At 37.1% G+C, this 19,025-nt stretch overlaps 1 protein-coding gene across 15 annotated transcripts in view; it reads left to right on the forward strand.

The window, feature by feature from the left end:
- Positions 1 to 19,025, forward strand: part of KCNMA1 (potassium calcium-activated channel subfamily M alpha 1) — an 891,121-nt gene that overhangs the window by 250,218 nt on the left and 621,878 nt on the right. For all 15 annotated transcript variants that reach the window (XM_051982041.1, XM_051982028.1, XM_051982029.1 and 12 more), the window contains exon 2: positions 1,968 to 2,129. In XM_051982041.1, the coding sequence (XP_051838001.1) occupies positions 1,968 to 2,129 (162 nt within the window). The remainder of the gene's footprint in view (positions 1 to 1,967; positions 2,130 to 19,025) is intronic.

Below are 19,025 nucleotides of genomic sequence, written 5' to 3' on the forward strand. Positions count from 1 at the left end.
CTTACACTTATTAGGGGAAAAATAAATATGTATTGATTTGATTGATTAAATACTAATAGTATGTATGGTTTATCTTACAGTGTTGTCTTGATGAGAGAATTTATGTAAAGAATTTGTAACCCTTTAAAGTTCTCTATAAATGTCAGGTATTATTATAGTAATTTTAGAAATCAGGAAGTCCATGAACCATTTGTAGATTCCAGGTTATATTCCAACCCTCTAATTTACTGGCTGCAGGTATTTGCCTATTACTATCGCCATGCCTTGGTAGTAGTATATACAAAACTATTATCCTCAGCCCTTGGATTGAGTACACCTAGTAAATATGGTCTGAGCTTCTTGACATTAGCCAATATAGAGCAATCACCTGCTCACAATAGCAGTGTTTACAGGTTGTGCTCAGTTTTCTGACCTCTATTGTTGAGTTTTTCTATCTTTTCTCTCCCATCTTCATTCAATAGAGTGATTAGGAATATTACTATAGTAAAAGCAATATAATCATGTAAAATATTAAAATCAGCGTGTGTGTGTGTGTGTGTGTGTGTGTATGTGTGGCAATGTAGTTGGGAGAGAAAGCCACAAACCAATCTTTGTGTACCATCACTCATTGAGAGAGCTTTCTAGGAGTGTATTCATAATAAGCTGGTCTATTTTTATGGCAGCAACTCTAATATCTATGATCTCATTTAATCTTCACCTCAGCCCTGGGAAAAAGAAAAGACAAATATCTGAAAGAATCACAAAGAAGGTGCTAGTAGTAGAGGAGATAAACAAGTGGGAGAGGAACTATGATAGGCAATTGCCAGGGGTCAGTGTAGGGAGCACATCAGGAATTCAGGACCATGGAGAGCAGGATTTAGTGGGAGAACCTGGCAATAAGAATACCATGAAGGTGATCCCACTAAAGGTGCAGGCTTTTGTCTTAATCAGTTTCTTGTGTGTTGCTTGTTAGAACAAGGATTATTTTTAGGTCATAGTAGTTTAGAGACTGAAGGTACTGTTTACATCTCTGATAGAATATGGGGTAGGAACTTTCATTTTTGTTTTTGTATCCTGAGCATCTAGCAGGATATCTAACTTGATACACAGTAGGCATCTATTAAATTGTGGGTTGAATGATTGATCTGGTTACAGACTTGAAGCAAAGGCTCCTGATGATTCAGGAACAGAGTCTAAAGACTAAAATAAATTAAAATTTCCTAAGACAGACCTACTCATATAGCTTTGGCTTATATGTTTCAGATCTAGTAGGGACCTCAAGGACCCCTTAATCACAGTGACCTCATTTTGTTGATGAGAAAATTGAAATTAAGAGAAGTTAAAGTTAATTCAAGGACATACAGATAGTAAGTAAGTAGGGGAAGAAAATAAAAATACTTTATTGCTTTCCTGGTAAAGTCTACCCTTAAGCAAACTCACATGGTTCTAATACAGGTTCTCTATTTAGAAATTCTCAAATAGTTTTTACCTCTTGCTCTGCTATGCTTTAATATTCTCCTTTTCTGCTCTGGAGATTGGACATGTAGTCAACTGAAACTCTATGTGCAATAATAATCCACAACTTTCCTTCCCTATGTGTGGAATAAGATATTGTTGCTGACCTTAGAAAAGGCATGACATTTGGGATGCTCTTTCCACTTTGGGTCTTGTAGAGTGGCCAGTATTTTATAGATGGGTGCTTTCAGACCACTGAGGTCTATATCTGTGGGACTGCCAATGAGGATGAAGATATATATATATTTCTTAGCAATACACTGGTAGGTTGACTTATCAAGAAGTCCTGATGATGAAGGGTTAGGGGATCCTGTCAAACTAACATGTCAAACCAACTGAGTACTTTTCAATAGTTCCTTTCAGTCATGCCCAAGGTAGGGTCTGCTGAATCTGATCCCACCCATCAGGGACGGGCTTTTCTCTTTTTTTCTACTTGACTCAATGTCCCAATCTCCTTTTTTCATTGTTGTCAGGAGGCCCAGAAGATTAACAATGGCGCTACTCAGGCAGATGGCACCCTCAAACCAGTGGATGAAAAAGAGGAGGCGGTGGCAGCAGAAGTTGGCTGGATGACCTCTGTGAAAGACTGGGCGGGAGTGATGATATCTGCCCAGACATTAACTGGCAGAGTCTTGGTAAGGTCCCTAACTCTCCTCATTTGTATTCTTTTGCAATGATGGTTTATTGCTTTTGTTGTTTAATGGATGATCTTTTTTCCATGGTAAACTGTATCCTGAGTATTAGATGCAGCCTTCCTGATGTTTTTTGATAGGTGGTAGTGAGATGCTAGCAAAGGAGAGGAACACTTTGTATTTTCATGAAGGAGATGTGGTGTTATCCTTTGTTTCTCTGAAGTAGCTTCCTTTCCTGTACCTCAACAACAGGGTTCTGGGTACTTTTTAAGGGAGTTCATAGAAAATGGGCTCCAGAATGATGGCTAGGGAGATCTATTTTGTAGTGGTCACAGCTGATGCCTCATATCCCTTCTTCCTTTGCTGTCTTGCTAAATAAAAAGTGAATGAGAACAGTCCCCGAAATTAAAAGTCAAGAAAATCAGCACATGACTGGAAGTTTTTCAAGGTTCAAAAAAGCTATCTTGTGGAATGATAAAGACGGGACTTGCTGTGGATGACAGCTCTCTTTTGTACCTCTGTCTCTCTGTCTGACTCTCTCTCTCTCTGTCCTTTTGTTTCTCTGCATTCTCAGTAGGGAAGCTCTTGTTTAGACTTCAGTCATTCATATTCTCCTGCTATTTAAAGAGGACTCAATTGCCTTGGGCTAGCCTCCTGACTTCATTTACCTTTTTTGTAATCTTTTTGTTTTTAATGCAAGTGAGTTGGATTCAGTGAGAGGATGAATCCAGATGTGTATTCAAAGTGATTAAGAAATAACTTAGAAACACATTGAGATCAATCCGATTTTAGAGAGAGTTCATTGCTCTGGGGTTATGTTTTTCCCCAGTGCACTTGCTGCAGGAAAGAATTTTGGATTTGGAATGAGTCGATCTAGGTTAAGAGTCTTTCTCTGCCACTAAATATCTATCTGATATTATATAACTCCTATGCCTCCTATCTGAGTGACAGTTTCTGAATCTGTAAAATGAGAAAATCAGATGTCTAAAGTCTTTCCAACTCTGATTCTCATTCATTTATTTTAAAGAAGTTCAGAGAAAGGAGGGATGACTATGGACTGGAAAGGCCAGAGAAGGTGAGGAAACTTGAAACCAGTTCATATGAGGATCATTGGAAGGAACTGGGGATGCTTAGCCTGGAGAAGGGAAGAATTAACAAGGATATAATCCCTGTCTTCAACCATTTGAAGGATTGTTTAAAAGTAACAGAGAGGCAGATTTGGTTCTAACAAAACAGGACTTCTAAAAGTTAGAGTTGACACAAAGAAAGGTACAATGGCCTTCTTCATGTTGCATTGAATACTAAGTTCACTAACCCTGGAGTTGTTCAAACAATGAATCATTTACCACCTGCCAGGGATGTTATAGAGATAACTTTTTGTTTGTTTTGTCTAAGAGTTAGCTAGTTAATATTTGAGGTGTCAAATTCTTTTCACTTTACTCATTGATGTTTACATCTTAGATCTCATAATTTCACAGAATCCCAAGATCCTAAGCTTTAAAAATTTTTCCATCAATTAAAAACACCCCTTTAACTTTCCATCTTTTATGCTCCCATTTACATAGAACCTCTTTTTTCTACTATTGTCATTGATGGTTCCTTGACTCCTTGCTGTGTTTTCAGGATATATCCCTGGTTCTAACTTTGCATTCCTTCATATCCATACTTGACCCCATGATCAAGTATAATTCACTAGCAACACCTATTAGAATATATATCCTAATTCCCTAATATATATTGTAATTCACTAGTAGTGCATATTAGAATCTCTTGCCCCCTAGACTATGCTAATCCTCAATATTGGGTAGCCCCAACCAATCAGCTTATTTAATATTTCTGCCAGGACACTGAGCATTATCATAGAAACTTAAATTGAACTTATTTCATTTACTTTTAATTTCTGATACATATCTCATTCAGTAATCCATCTCTTCTTAGTAATAATGCTATTAATAATTATAATTGGCATTTATACAATGCTCTAAAATTTGTAGTGTTGTGTGTGTGTGTGTGTGTGTGTGTGTGTGTGTGTGTGTGTGTGAATTTGATCCTCATAACAACCCTGTAAGGTGAATGCTGTTATTATCCCATTTTACAAATGAGGAAATTGAGGCTGCGAGGTTAAAAGACTTGCTTAGATTTATACAGCTAGTAAAAGTCTAAGGTGGGATTTAAATTTCAAGTCTTCCTGACTCCAAATTTCATACTGTATCCACTGTGCCACCTAGCTGCCTGGCTGATTCTTATCTCATTCTCAATAGTCACTGTCTCAAACCCTTTTCTCTCCTGGTACCTGACTTTACTTCTAACCTAAATGCTTACTACAGATGATCTTGTAGTCTTCTTTGCTGAAAAGGCTGAGGTTTTGGGATAGAAATTTCCTTGATTTCCCCCCCTCTTCCCCCATACTTGCTGGCATATTTATCCATTTTCTACTTTCCCCTTTCTATTTCATGTATTATTTTCTAGTCTTTTCTCTACTTCTTGACCTTTCTGTATTCTCAAAGGGTCCTGTCTTGTCCCTCTTTGTTTCTTTCTTTATTCTATCTTTAGGAAAATCATTCACATTCATAGCTTTAGCTCCTATTGCAAATGTAATCTGCTCCCAAATCTATATTTTAAAAATAAATGTTTATTGACAATTTTATTTTTACATTGCCTACATTTCCAGATGTATGCCTCCCCCAACTCCAGAGTGATATTCTTTAAAATATTTTTTAAAGGAAAGAAAACAATTCAATAAAACTAGCTTACATATCTACTGAAAATATCTGATATTATTTGCAGCATTATGTACCTCTATTCTCTCATGTGCACAGAAAAGGTAGGGAAGTGCCCTCTCATTACTCTTCCACTGGGCCAAACTTGATCTTTCTCATTTTATAACAAATTATGTTTCTTGTTCTAGCCTCTCTTTTGAACTTTAGATTCTTATCTCCAAATGCCTTTAGGACATATTCTCTGAGTGTTCCACCAATACCTCAAATTCAACAAATCCAAAACCAAAAATCATTTCTCTGAAAACAATTCCTTCTTCACTATTTCTTTTTTGTGGCAACAAATCAATCAATTTTTCAAAAGACGTTTATTATGTTCTTATTACATGTACTTTGCAAGGGACTAGGGATAAGAAAAAAAATGATTCAGTCCTTGATTCCACCAGAAGAGACATGTACAATAAAGTATATATGAAATACAGACAGATAGGACTAGACATATGATTTTTATAAGAAATTCCCAGCTGAGGAACTTCCTTTTCCAAAGCAGGTTTGCACTGTCTTTGCAACTAATAAATAGTCTTAGAGTTGTCTAAAGCACTCAAGTCAAATAATTTGCTCAGGGTCACATAGCTGATATATGTCAGAGGTGAAAGTAATTTTATTTTATCTTAATTTTTAAAGGCGCTTTACTTTCAAAACATATGCATAGATAGTTTTCAATATTCATCCTTGCAAAACCTTGTGTTCCAATTTTTTTCACTCTCCTTTCCCCCTACCCATTTCCTTAGACAAGTAATCCAATATATGTTAAATATGTGCAATTCTCTTATACATATTTCCACAATTATCATGCTACACAAGAAAAATCACATCAAAAAGGGAAAAAAAGAGAAAACAAAAAGCAAGCAAACAACAACAAAAAAGTGAAAACATTATGTTGTGATCCACACTCAGTCCCCAAGGTCTTCTCTCTGACTGCAGATAGCTCTCCCTCACAAGACGATTGGAACTGGTCTGAATCAGCTCACTGTTGAAAAGAGCCATATCCATCAGAATTTACTATTGTATAATCTTATTGTTGCAGTGTACAATGTTCTCTTAGTTCTACTGATTTCACTTAGCATCAATTCATGTAAATCTCTCCAGGCCTTGGTGAAAGTAATTTAAAAAAATCTTTTCAAATGTATTTTGTTAAATATTGTTCAATGAAATGTAAACATTTTAACATTCATTTAAAAGCAAATTGAGTTTCAAATTCTTTCCCTTTCTTTCCTCTGCCACTCCTTGGGAAGACAAGCAATATGATATTGATTATACAGGTGAAGTCACATAAAACATATTTCCATATCAGCCAGGTTGTCACACACACACACACACACACACACACACACACACACACACCTAGAAATTTTTTTTTTAAGTTTTAAAAGTAAGCTTTAACCTGTATTCAGAATGCATCAATTCTCTCTTTGGAGGTAGACAACATATTTCATAGTGTGTCCTTGAACATTGCTTTGAATTATTGTATTGATCACAATAGTTGTTATTCACAGTTGATCATCATTAAAATACTGATGTAACTGTGTACAATAATCTCCTGGTTCTGCTCACTTCACTTCATATAAGTTCACATAAATCTTCCTAGGTTTTTCTGAAACCATGCTACTTATTATTTCTTACAGCACAATAGTATTCCATCATATAGCACAACTTATTCAGTTATTCCCTAATTAGTAGATATACCCTCAGTTTCTAATTCTTTGCCACCACAAAAAAATGCTGTTATAAGTTTTTTTTCTTGGTACAAATAGATAATTTTATCTTTTTGAAAAATCTCTTTGGAGTAGATTAATAGCAGTATTTCTGAGTCAGAGTACGTAGTTATAGTCCCAAATTGTTCTCCAAAAAGATTGTACTAGTTTACAATTCAACCAATAGTGTGTTAGTGTTCCAGTTTTTTTTGTTGTTGTTGTTGTTTATTTGTTTGTTTTCTATCCAGCATTTGTCATTTGTCTTTTTTTTTTTTTGTCATGGTAGTCAATTTGATATGTGTGAAGTGGTATCTTAGAGTTATTTTAATTTTTATTTCTTAAATCAATAATGAGTTAAAGCATTTTTATTTGAATATGAATAGCTTTGGTTCTTCTGAAAATTAACTGTTCATCACTTTGACCATTATCAATTGGCGAATGGATCTTTTTTTTTTTTAACTTAACATTGGTTCAGTTCCATACTTACTTGAGAAATGAGGTTTTTATCAGGGAAGCTTGCCCTAAAATCCTACCCCCAAAGTTTTCGCTCCCACTATAATCTTTGCTATATTTGTTTTGTTTGTGCAAACCATTTTTAATTTCATGTACTCAAAATTATGAATTTTACTTTTGGGATTTTATTTATTCTGTTTGGTTTTAAACTATTTCTTTGTCCAAAGTTCTGATAGGCACATTTTTCCCCCTTGCTACCCTAATTTATTTATATTGCCTTTTATATTTAAATCATGTATCCATTTCGACCTTATCCTACTATATGGTATGAAGTATTGGTCTGTATCTCGTTTCATGAAACTGCTTTCCAATGGTGAAAGTAACTTTTGAGGAAAGAGAATTAATAGCTGGGGCATCTGAAATGGATTCACGTAGAAAGTGACATTTGAGCTGAATTTGAAGGAAGGAAACAAATGATTCTAAGAGTAAGAAGTGAGGGGCAAAATATGAATTCTAGGCAGGGGGGGAAGGTCATTGTAAAGGGATGAAGACAGAATATGGAGTGTCCAAGAAGGCCAAGATGAATTACTGAGTTAAGGAAGGGAAATTATGTATAAGAACAATGGAAAAATAAGATGAGTCTCATTGTGAAGGTCTGCCATAGTTATAACTTTGGAAACATTCAACTGTTCCTTCTCAGATCCAATCAGTTACTAGTTATTGTGGATTTTCCTTTTTCTTTGTTTGTATAACTACTTTTCAAGTATAGCCTCTCAATACAATTTGCCTGCACTGTTTCAAGTACCTCCTAACAGAAGGCCATCTTTATTCTCTTCTTTCTCCAATCTATCTTCGGCTCCATGGCTAGAATGATCTTTCTGAAATATTAATCTCGATTTTAAAATGAGGAGAGTTATCTAAAGCCACATAGTAGACTAATGACAAGGCTTGAATTCAATTTTCTTTCTTTTTTTAATCTCTTAGTTCAGTGCTCTTTCCCTTCCACATTCCATCCCTGACCTGGACCAACAGTTTTTACAACCTGCTTCCTCACAAGCCACTGGGATATTGGCTGTGGTATTTTGACATTACTTTGCTTTAAACTAATTAGGTCCCGTGGCTTCTTGGCTTGGTTCTTAATATTTGCTTGCTTGGCCATTGCCTGCCCACATGTCCAAGTTCACTGCTACCTAATCTGCCAGCTGGTCTCTTTGGGAAAAAAAAACATTCTATGTAGGGCCAGGTTGAATCTTTTGTGCTTGAGTATTTCGAAAAACCACAGCATTTACCAGCTACATGGAACCTTAGAGATCATAGAATTATAGCTTCCAAGAAGGAGAAACCTTAGAGTTTACCTAGTTCAATCCCCTCATATTTACAATTTAGGAAACTGAAGTCTAGAGATAATGTAGAATTTGATCAGTGACATAATTAGCTTGAGTCATAGCCAAGATTAGAACTTACATCTCTTGACTCTCAGATTAGCTGGTCTGCTTCTGTTAAACATTATCTTCTTCATATGTGAGTTGCCTTTGTATCTAGTATAGGGCTCATCTAATATCATAGATGAGTTAAAAGGGACTTAAAAGCTTATATAGTTCAATTTCCTCATTTTCCTGATGATAAACCTGAGATCCAGGGAAAATAAGCCTCTGGATCCCTTTTCAGAATCATGATTTTTAAATAACTATAGGAAATGCTATATTTTAGTTGGAGTTCAGTTTGGTTAATTTTAGTAAAAATTAAGATGTCAAATTTTCCCTTTGTAAATCCACAAATTCCTTGAAATATAAACATAGGTCAATAGTACTCTACAGGTTAAGTATCCCTGACTTAAAGAAGGCAAATTTTGTCGGGAATTGAAAAATGGATTTCCATGGAGGTCTTGGTAAGGGGACAGAAGGCATTTCTTTCAGACATGTTTCCTTTTTCTCTCATGCACAGAGTTGCATTTACCTAGAGTTATCCAAATGTTTATCCTTGTAACAACAGGAGGACAGAGGCAAGAAGAGTTGGTAGTTGGGTCAGACTTTCCTCTTTCAATTTTTAATGTGTTTTCCTTCATGTGTGACTCCTAGACTCAGTTTTAACTTCTGGCCTCTTTTCTGACTCTGATGTGTGGCTGCAGAGTTGCTGCCCACAGCTGGGAAAACTGGCGGCAGGCTTTTGGGGAACAAAGCTCCCCTGGAAAGAGATTCTTAGAGACAGTTCTTGAATAGGTTAAGTTCAAGTCCCACCTCTGATGGTTTGTGAACCTGTATAACATTTTGCTGCTTGGGATTTCTAGAAATTAAAAAAAGTATGCACACAAGGGAGATCAAATGTGAAAGTTATTTATATTGATAAGCAATATAAAAGGGTTTAAGTAAATCTATTATGTCTGTGCTTACCTTTAACATCTAAGGAACCTGGATTTCTTGGTTATGAGTAGTCTCTTCTTAATATAGATTGAAATCTTTTAATATCTCTGGATTCAGCTGAGCTGCTTCCTGGATAAGAGATCCACACTGGATTGTTGCACCCGTCCTGGAAGTTCTTTCAGCTTGACAGATCTTGCCAGAAAACCTATATTCTAATGAAGTAGCTTTTCAAAATGTGGAGTCATCTCCAGGAGGCCCCAAGATCCCAAAGCAGGATTTTTAAATGGCAAGCATGATAATCATTCACACTGATATAGTAGTTTATAAAACCTTTCACTATAACATTCTGATGCACAGATAATCTCAGAATTGTCATCCCTATTTCACCGATGAAGAAACTATTGGGGAAATACAGCACCTCCCTTTTGGTCACATTTTGGTAAATCTCACAAGTGGGAGCGGAGCCCAAGTGTGGGGCTCTAAAGCTCATGGGAATTCCATTTAATGAGCTTCTCCTTTCAAACTGATCTACCATTACTAATAACTGTAATTCTATCATCAAAGCAATAATATCCCTTAAGAGTGGTCAGTGCTATTGAGTTTCCTATATCTCTAAAAAGTTTAGCTGCCGCGTAAAGTCAACTGAAGTCTGAAGGCTGGAAATTATGCATATCTAGTGTCTGGATCATATCAGGAACTCCCTTTCAGAGAACCATTTCATATAATAAATAGCATTTTTGCCAGATAAAAATCAGCACAACTGATCAATACCTTGGAAAAATCTGAACACCTGCGTGCCACTTTCCCAAACAGGTGGTTGGGGGTGACTTCTCCTATTTCTTCATTTGAGTCCTTCTTGATCTTCGTAATTTTGCTTTTTGGTATGTTGTTCTTTCCATTTCCATTGTTTCATTGTGTATATTAACGTGTATATACTTAAAAAGATTGAATAATCAGTATACTTCTCACAAGAGACAGTGCCATTTGAATGGCAGAAAGTACCATCTTAAAGTGGTATAAAGTTTCTTCTAGGTGGCAAAAATTGTGGAGTGGGAGTGGAGCTATAACTGGGGTGACAATGGCTAGGTATCTGTCTCAGGATGCTATCAACAGCCTAGAAGAAAACTGGCTAATTTGCCAGACCAATTATTGAAAAATCCAAACTACTAAAGTCAGGAGGGCCTGAGTTCAAATCTGGCCTTAGACACTGGCTGTGTGACTCTGGGCAAGTCACTTAACCCCAATTGCCTCAGCAAAAAAAAAGAAAATTCCAAGCTATTTTGATGACATGTACTTCCCTGTCTCCTCTCAGCAGCCACATCTAGCAAGCTACACCCCATACAGATCTACCTTGTTCCTCTCCCGCTTTCCATGTTCTCCCAGCAGTTGTCTTGAAGTACTTTTGGGATTCCTCTTGAATTGAGAGCATACTTTGTGCCCCAGGCCCCAGATACAAAAAATGCTTCTTCTACTCTTGGTGGGCATTCAAGAGACCCTCATTTTAGTGCAACTTTTGCCACTTAACTGCACAATCTTGGTCAAATCACATTATCTCTTGGGCCTTGGTTTCCCTATTTATACAGTAAGGAAGATTGGACCAAATAAGATTCTTTTCTAGCTCTAGAACCTATGTTTTTTTAACTTGATTACTCTGTATTTTACTCCATATTTATTCTATTTTATTTTTACTCTCAACCCAATAGAAATTCATATTTAAACATATTCAAAGGCTGCTAACCACAACTGGTAGCTGCTCCTTTATAAATATAAAATAGCATCTCATTCACATAAAAAAAAGAACTGGGCATACTATAGAATTCTTTGAACTATATGAAAATAAATTTAACTTTCAGAGATAACTAAGGCTTCTTTATCCTCCAATTTTCTCCCAGGATATGGCTCCTTGGGGTGGAGAGTAAGGAAGGAACATTCATAATTCAGAGGTTTCTCTTTTTGGAGATATCAGGGGGAAAAAGAAATAATCAACACTGTAATCTCACAAAGGCCCTTATTTCCTGCTCCTCAAGGTTCTTCCTTAGTATAAACTCTTGACCCTTTCTTTCAGCATCTCTGAGTCCCTGGAATAGATCTTTGCCATGCTGCATAGACTCATTGAAGACTGTGGTATAGGGAATGGAGTGTTGGCTTCTAAGTAAAAAAAGACCTGTATTCAAGTTTCATCTGTAATATATATGTAATATAGATAGATAGATAATATATGTGATATACATATTATATTACATATCACATATGTTATCTATCTATCTATCTATCTATTAATATTTGACCCTGAACAAGACATTTAACCTTTCAGTTTTAGTCCAAGGCAACTGTGTAGGACTCAACTGTGTAGGACTACAAATGGAATTTCTAGGGCAGATTATCCTCATTGGTGGATCCTTTCACCAGTGAAATCATAGTTAGGTAGAATACAAAAAACAAAATGTTGCATGGCAGTTACCTATAATATGAGATTGATACAAATTAGAAAAACTTTTCCAGAATCACAAGGCTTAGAGATATAACAATAACAATAATTAATAATAACAATAATAAGCTACCATTTATGTGGTGTTCTTCATTCTGCAAAGTACTTTCCCTATAACTCATTTGAGTCTTAAAACAATCCTGGGAGGTAACTGTTATTATTACCCCATTTAACAGATGAGAAAACTGAGATTAAAAGAGGCTAAGAGATTTAAGAAGCAGCTAGGTGGCTCAATGGATAGAGTACTGGGTCTAGAGTTAGAAAGACCTGAGTTCAAATGTGACCTTAGATACTCATTAGCTTTGTGATTCTGGGGAATCACTTACACTGTTCATCTGATGTACTGGAGAAGGAAATAGCAAACCACTCCAGTATCTTTGCCAAGAAAACCCCATATAGGGTCAATGAAGAGTTGGACATGGCTCAATAATAACAGTAGCTTAATAATAACAATAACAAAAATATTGAGAAGGGTATTTAGAGTTTTTTTTTAGTTCAGTCTTTTTTTGTTTTAAATCTGGGAACCTGAGGCTCAGGGAAGTTATTTGCTCACAATAACACATTAAACTGGTACCTTGCAGCCTCTTATTTAATGCCATCATATTTGCTTAGGATGAATAAATAACCCTAAGAAAATTCTGTCTTCTTGATATGCAATATTCTTAAATTTCCCATCTATTGGTCTAAGAGTAGCAGGAGGGATTACAGATGCCCTAAGTTGAGGGCTGAAGACACACTTGAGATCACTGAGCACCTCAAGCCTTCGGATAATAGAGTAGCTCCATTAAGGCATTAAGGGAACTGGACTTTGGTCCTACTCTGTGCACCTGGTGGGCCATCACTATAGTGGTTCTCAGCTGTGAGTGTGTTGAAGAATCAGGACAATAGGATGCTTGTTGGTTCTGCTTCGTCAAAGACACTTGGGAGGAGAGGCAGAGTAATGCAGAGAGGCCAATTAACCCAAAAGAGCCCATTCAGTAAATATCAAGAAAAATACAGAAAAGGAAGAAATCTTTGAGAGCAGAGGAAGCTAGGTGAGTGGTCTGAGAGCTCATTCCTTTTTCTGCCTGAGGTCTCTTTCTTAATTCCTATTTCTCATGTTGCTGTGATGCTCTAACATGTCTACACTGCTTCACTCATCCCCAATGCCTGATTTCCTTGTTTCTCTTTCATATTTTCCTCTCCAGCGTTGCATTTGGCCCAATGACTTCCCTTCCACATCTTAGGAAAACGACATCCTGAGACTTGCCCTTCTCTGTCACTTTGGTAGCTTTCACTTTGGGAACTATCACATCTAATTCAACTGAATGGAAATATACTTCTTTCTTTTCATTGGGGAGATTCAAGGGGAGGGAATCTTTCCTCTTCCCCAGACAGACAGATAAGAGAAAACTCCCTTTTCTTTTCTAAACATTTCACACACAAGACTTTTCTTTTTTTCTTTTTCTCTCTCTCCTTTACTTATCCATCCATCCATCCATTCATCCATCTGTCTGTCCATTCATCCATCCATTCGTCCATCTATGTATCTTTATATGTATATCTATGTATCTATCTATATGTATCTATCTTTCTAGCTAACTCAAACCAATTTGTCCTGATCTCAGAGGGCACAAAAAGAAATGTGTATCAAATATACTCTTTAAACATTAAAATAATCCTGTTAGTTTAATGGAGTTATATAGATCTTCCTTCATAGCCAGACTGTTTACACAAGAAATTGAACACTTTGAATAAAAGCTATATGCTTAATCAAATATTGGAAGCATTCTCAAGATATTCATTTTACTTTTCCTTTCAGGTAACTTTCATGGAGTGTCTTTTTCTTTCTAATGGTGTCTTTTAGCTTTATTCCTATAAAGATCTCTTGACAAATCAGTGCACCATTCTATAGTACCATTGCATTTGAGAGCTGGATGAGACCTCAGAGATCGTATGGTCTGATACACTTATCTTCTAAATGAAGAAACTGTCTTCTAGAGAAGGAATGTAATTTTCCTAAGGTCGTAAGAAAGTTAATGGTAGTCAATGAACATGAGTTCAAACTCATTTCACTCTGGGTGAGTTATTGTACTTCCCTGGGGCTCAGTTACCTTATCCATAAAATGATGGAATCCCTAATTCTGAAAGTCTCTTTCAACTCTAAATTCTTGATACTATGACCTGTATAACTAATAACCATTCAAAACTATTTTTATTAAACCAATTTTCTCATATTTTAGGAAAGTCTAGGCTAAATTCATACACAATGAATGAATGAATGAAAACAAAACATTTATTAAGCATTTACTATGGGCTATGTTGGGCATCTAGGTGGCACAGTGAATAGAGTATCAAGTCTTGAATCAGGAGGACCTGAGTTCAGATCCAAACTCAGATACTTTTTTTTTCCTAATAGCATCTCTTTCTTTCTTTCTTTCTTTCTTTCTTTCTTTCTTTCTTTCTTTCTTTCTTTCTTTCTTTCTTTCTTTCTTTCTTTCTTTCTTTCTTTCTTTCTTTCTTTCTTTCTTTCTTTCTTTCTTTCTTTTAAAATAACTTTTTATTGACAGAATCTATGCCAGGGTGATTTTTTACAACATTATCCCTTGTACTCACTTCTGTTTCGATTTTTCCCCTCCCTCCTTCCACTCCCTCCCCCAGATGGCAAGCATTCCTATACATGTTAAATAGGTTACAGTATATTCTAGATACAATATATGTGTGCAGAACCGAACAGTTCTCTTGTTGCACAGGGAGAATTGGATTCAGAAGGTATAAATAACCTGGGAAGAAAAACAAAAATGCAAGCAGTTTATATTCATTTCCCAGTGTTCATTCCTTGGGTGTAGCTGCTTTTGTCCATCCTTCATCAATTGAAACTGAATTAGATCTCTTTATCAAAGAGATTCATTTCCATCAGAATACATCGTCATACAGTATCGTTGTTGAGGTATATAATGATCTCCTAGTTCTGCTCATTTCACTTAGCATCAGTTCATGTAAGTCTTGCCAGTCCTCTCTGTATTCATCCTGCTGGTCATTTCTTACAGAACAATAATATTCCGTAACATTCATATACCACAATTTACTCCAGCATTCTCCAATTGATGGGCATCCATTCATTTTCCACCTTCTAGCAACTATGAGCAGGGCTGCCATAAACATTTTGGCACATAGAGGTCCCTTTCCCTTCTTTAGTATCTCTTTGGGGTATAAGCCCAGTAGAAACACTGCTGGATCAAAGAGTATGCACACAAACTCAGATACTTAACTAGCTGTGTAATCCTGGGCAAGTCATTTAACTCTCAGACTCAATTTCCTCATCTATAAAATGAGCTGGAGAAAGAAATGGTGAACCACTCCAGTGTCTTTGCCAAGAAAACCCCAAATGGGATCACAAAGAGTTTTTTCATATTTCCTTTTGCATCCCTCTCAATTATTTTCCTAATCTTTCCTCTATCTCTTTTGCTTGATTTTGGGCTCTTCCATGGCTTGAGTCTAATTCTTATTGAGACCATGAAGAGTTGAACATGACTGAAAAATGAGTGAACAAAAACATATGCTATGTACTTACTAAATTCTTGGAATAGGGATAAAGGATGGACTTGTGATTTTATCAATGAAGAGAACTCCCAGGTGACTAAACTTCTAAATGTACGTCAGCACCTTCTCTGCTTCCTGTAGTCTTGCAGAACTGCCTAGTACACTCAGAGATGAAGGGGTTTGCCCAAGAACATATACTTGTCTGAGGTTGCTTCTGGAGTTCAAGGCTTACTCTCTACATAGCATGCACATTCTGGGGATAAGATTCAAAACTCTCCACAAAATCCTTACCCTCAAAGAGCTTACATTCCAAAAGGAAATGACAATATTGTTTTGTCATTGGTGCTCTTCAAGAATAAAAGTCAAACAACAACGACACAGACAGCATGAATGGTGGCCAGGATGAAATGTTTTACTTAGGGATATCACAGATTGTAGATTGTACACAGATGAAATTTGTAGTCAAAAGACAATTTTTAGACATTTTCTTTCCAGGAATGGCAGCATGAATTTGACTACTATTGCCAGAGAATAAAGGGGTGAGATGGGGTGATTGCATATGTGTATCCACATGGCATGAGGACAGTGAGGGGGGTGATAGAAATAGCATGGTGGTTTGGGTTGGGATAGTTGTGATGAACGCTCACAAAGGATTGGGTTAGAAACCTGAGAACTGAGTGGGAGGTGGCAGCTAGACCAGAGGAATATGGTCAGAATATTTTGTACAGAACACTCCCATCATGTGTACAAGAGAGTCGTGACATCCAGAAATGGCTGTATTTTAGCAAAAATATCCCACATTGGAAGGATTGTGTCTCACTTTACAAGGTACATATGTTCCTGAAAAATTGCGTGTCAACTGAACTTTTGTACATTGAATTCAATTTTAAATCGCTACTTACAAGAATTATATGGTAAATCTTTTTGTAGAGGTAGTAATTGCCCCTTATTTGTCTTTAATGTAAATATAGATTTTTAAATTTTGAGTTTGTTTAAAACAAGGCATATCTTATTGTCCTATCTTAAAGGGTTCAAAAAGAGAATGTGTGAGAAATTGAAATTTGAATCTTTAATGGATTGTGATTCATACTATATTGATGCTGGCAAGCTAGGTACCATAGTGCATACAGTTGAAAAGAGTGCTGGATTTGAAACAGAAGGTTTGAATTCAAGTCTCCTCATTGCTACTTACTCCCTTGGGAAAGCAACTTAATATTCACTGCCCTCAGTTTCCCTATCTGTAAAATGAGGACACAATGGCCTCAGAGGTTTCTTCCAGTTTTAAATTGGTGATCTAGTGAGCAATCAGGAAGTACAGGATTAAGGATTTACTAGAAATATCTTATGCCCAATATGTTTGCATTTTGTATTTCTCTCCTCCTCCCTTTCTCCTCTCTCTCTTCCATGTACTTGTACCAAAAAATACTTGGGAGGCTCAAGAAAGGCTTCACATAGAAACTAGTCCTTGAGTTGAGTTTTGACAAAAACTAGGAATTCTAAGAGAGAGAGGTGAGGAAGCAGTGATTTTCCGAAGTGAAGAACAGCTGGTACAAAGTCAGCAAGGTGAGAGATGGAGTGTTTTATGTGATAAACATGAAGAAGAACATTTTGATTGAACTGGAGTGCCTGAAACAGAATTACATACAATAAACCTGGAAAGGTAGATTATAACCAGATCATGAAGGGCTTTTAAAGGCATCCAGAGGAAGCTGTATTTGATCTTGGTTACAATAGGGAGTACTGGAGTGTATTGATTAGATGAGTGCTATGATCATACATGTACTTGGGGAGTTATGTTGGAAGATGGATTGCAGAGATGAATGACAGAAAGACCAACAAGGAACTTATTGAAATAATCTAAGGAAGAACCAATGAGATCCTGAACCAAGGTGGTGGCTATATGTGGAGAGAAGAGAATGGATGTGAAACATGTGGTTGAGTTAGAACCAATAAAACTTGATGATTAATTGTATATGTGAAATGAAGGAGAGTGGGAATGACACTAAATTTGTGAACTTGAGCAAAGGAGTGGTGCCCTTGATAGAAATGGAAAGTTCCAAAGAAGGATAGTCCATTCAATGGCACAGCTTGTAGCTCATTTACTCCTAGTCATCTAAAGAGATCCCTAATTCACCCATCTTCCTCTATGACTTTTAATATAGGGGGATTCTTAAATTTGAGTTACTCCATTATCTGAAAGTAACTCAGTAACTGTTCTAATTTGTTGTGTGTGTGTGTGTGTGTGTGTGTGAGAGAGAGAGAGAGAGAAACAGAGAGAGAGAGAGAAAGAGACAGAAAGACAGAGACAGACAGAAAGACAGAGACAGACACACACAGAGAACAGAAAGAGAGAGAAAGAGAAACAGAGAGACAAAGACAGAGACAGAGAGAAAGAAGGAGAAAGAGGGAAGAGAGGGAGAGGGAAAGACAGGCTGAGGATTCCATGAGTTTTGGGGAACATGGAAGGTATTTCTCACCTTGGCAGATGGACATACAAATCTGTATCCCCTCAAAATTATTGAGACCTGATCAGACCCCCAATACATAGTTTAGGACATGCCATGCTGGCCCTTTAAGTGCCACAAGAAGCCACTGGGCTTTCACTCTGTTTAGGGTGTAGATTTCAAAAAGTGCCTTGCTCTCCAGTTCCACGCTGGCTGTCTCAAAAAACCAAACTGAGGGCATATCTATAGTTGGGAAGCCAGAGCAATAGGGGTCAAGGTCATTGTGTTTTCTTTACTAGACCCCCCACCTCAGTTTCCTTGAGCGTTCCTCAGCTTTCCTAGCCCAGCTGATTGGCACTGGAGCAGTCAGTGCACACTCTCTGCCTGCTGAGTTTCCCTTGTGTGCTTTGTAAAGGGTAGCTGTTAATTTTATGAGTTTCTCTTGTTGGCCACTCCACATCCCCAGGCTCCAGGGGTTGTGGTAGAAACTGGAGAGAGGCTCAGAAATCAATCCTCTGGAATGGAGAAGGAAAAGTTCCTGCCAGCAGAACAGGCTTCTCCATCCATGCTGGTCAGCTTGGGCATCTAAGGCTTGTGAAATACCGTACCATCACCCTCAAACACACCCATTCCTGGAAGGCTGCTATGGGGACCCCGGCTGGGTCCCAGATTGGGTTTGGTCTCTTTTCCCTCCTTCCCTTCTGGTATTTTTTTTCTCCTTCATGCATTTGGTCTTTCCTTCCTTCCCATCTCTCTCCATCCTCCCTTTCATTCTCCCTTCCTATTTTTCTTATCTGTGTAAGAAAACACAGTCAATGGAACAGCAATAGCCATTTTGTGACTTATTTGTCATGTGAAGGAAATGGGGTGGTGAAGAAATGCAGGAGATGGAATATGAAGCTTCCCAGGGTTATAAGGAAGGGATACAAATAAATAATAATACTAGTGAACATCTACATTGAATATTGTCTCATTTGATGCTCCTAATAGTCCTGTGGAGGGAGGTGCTTTTGTCATCTCTGTTTTACAAATGAGCAAACTGAGGCTGAATGAAATTAATTGACTTAGGGTCAGGCTGGACATGATACTTGAACTCGAGTCTTTCTGACCAAGAGTCCAATACTCTATTTCCTGTGCTTTTGTGCCTCTAGAGATCTAGCT

Source organism: Antechinus flavipes, chromosome 2 (genome assembly GCF_016432865.1).
Source record: "Antechinus flavipes isolate AdamAnt ecotype Samford, QLD, Australia chromosome 2, AdamAnt_v2, whole genome shotgun sequence".
NCBI classification, from domain to species: domain Eukaryota; kingdom Metazoa; phylum Chordata; class Mammalia; order Dasyuromorphia; family Dasyuridae; genus Antechinus; species Antechinus flavipes.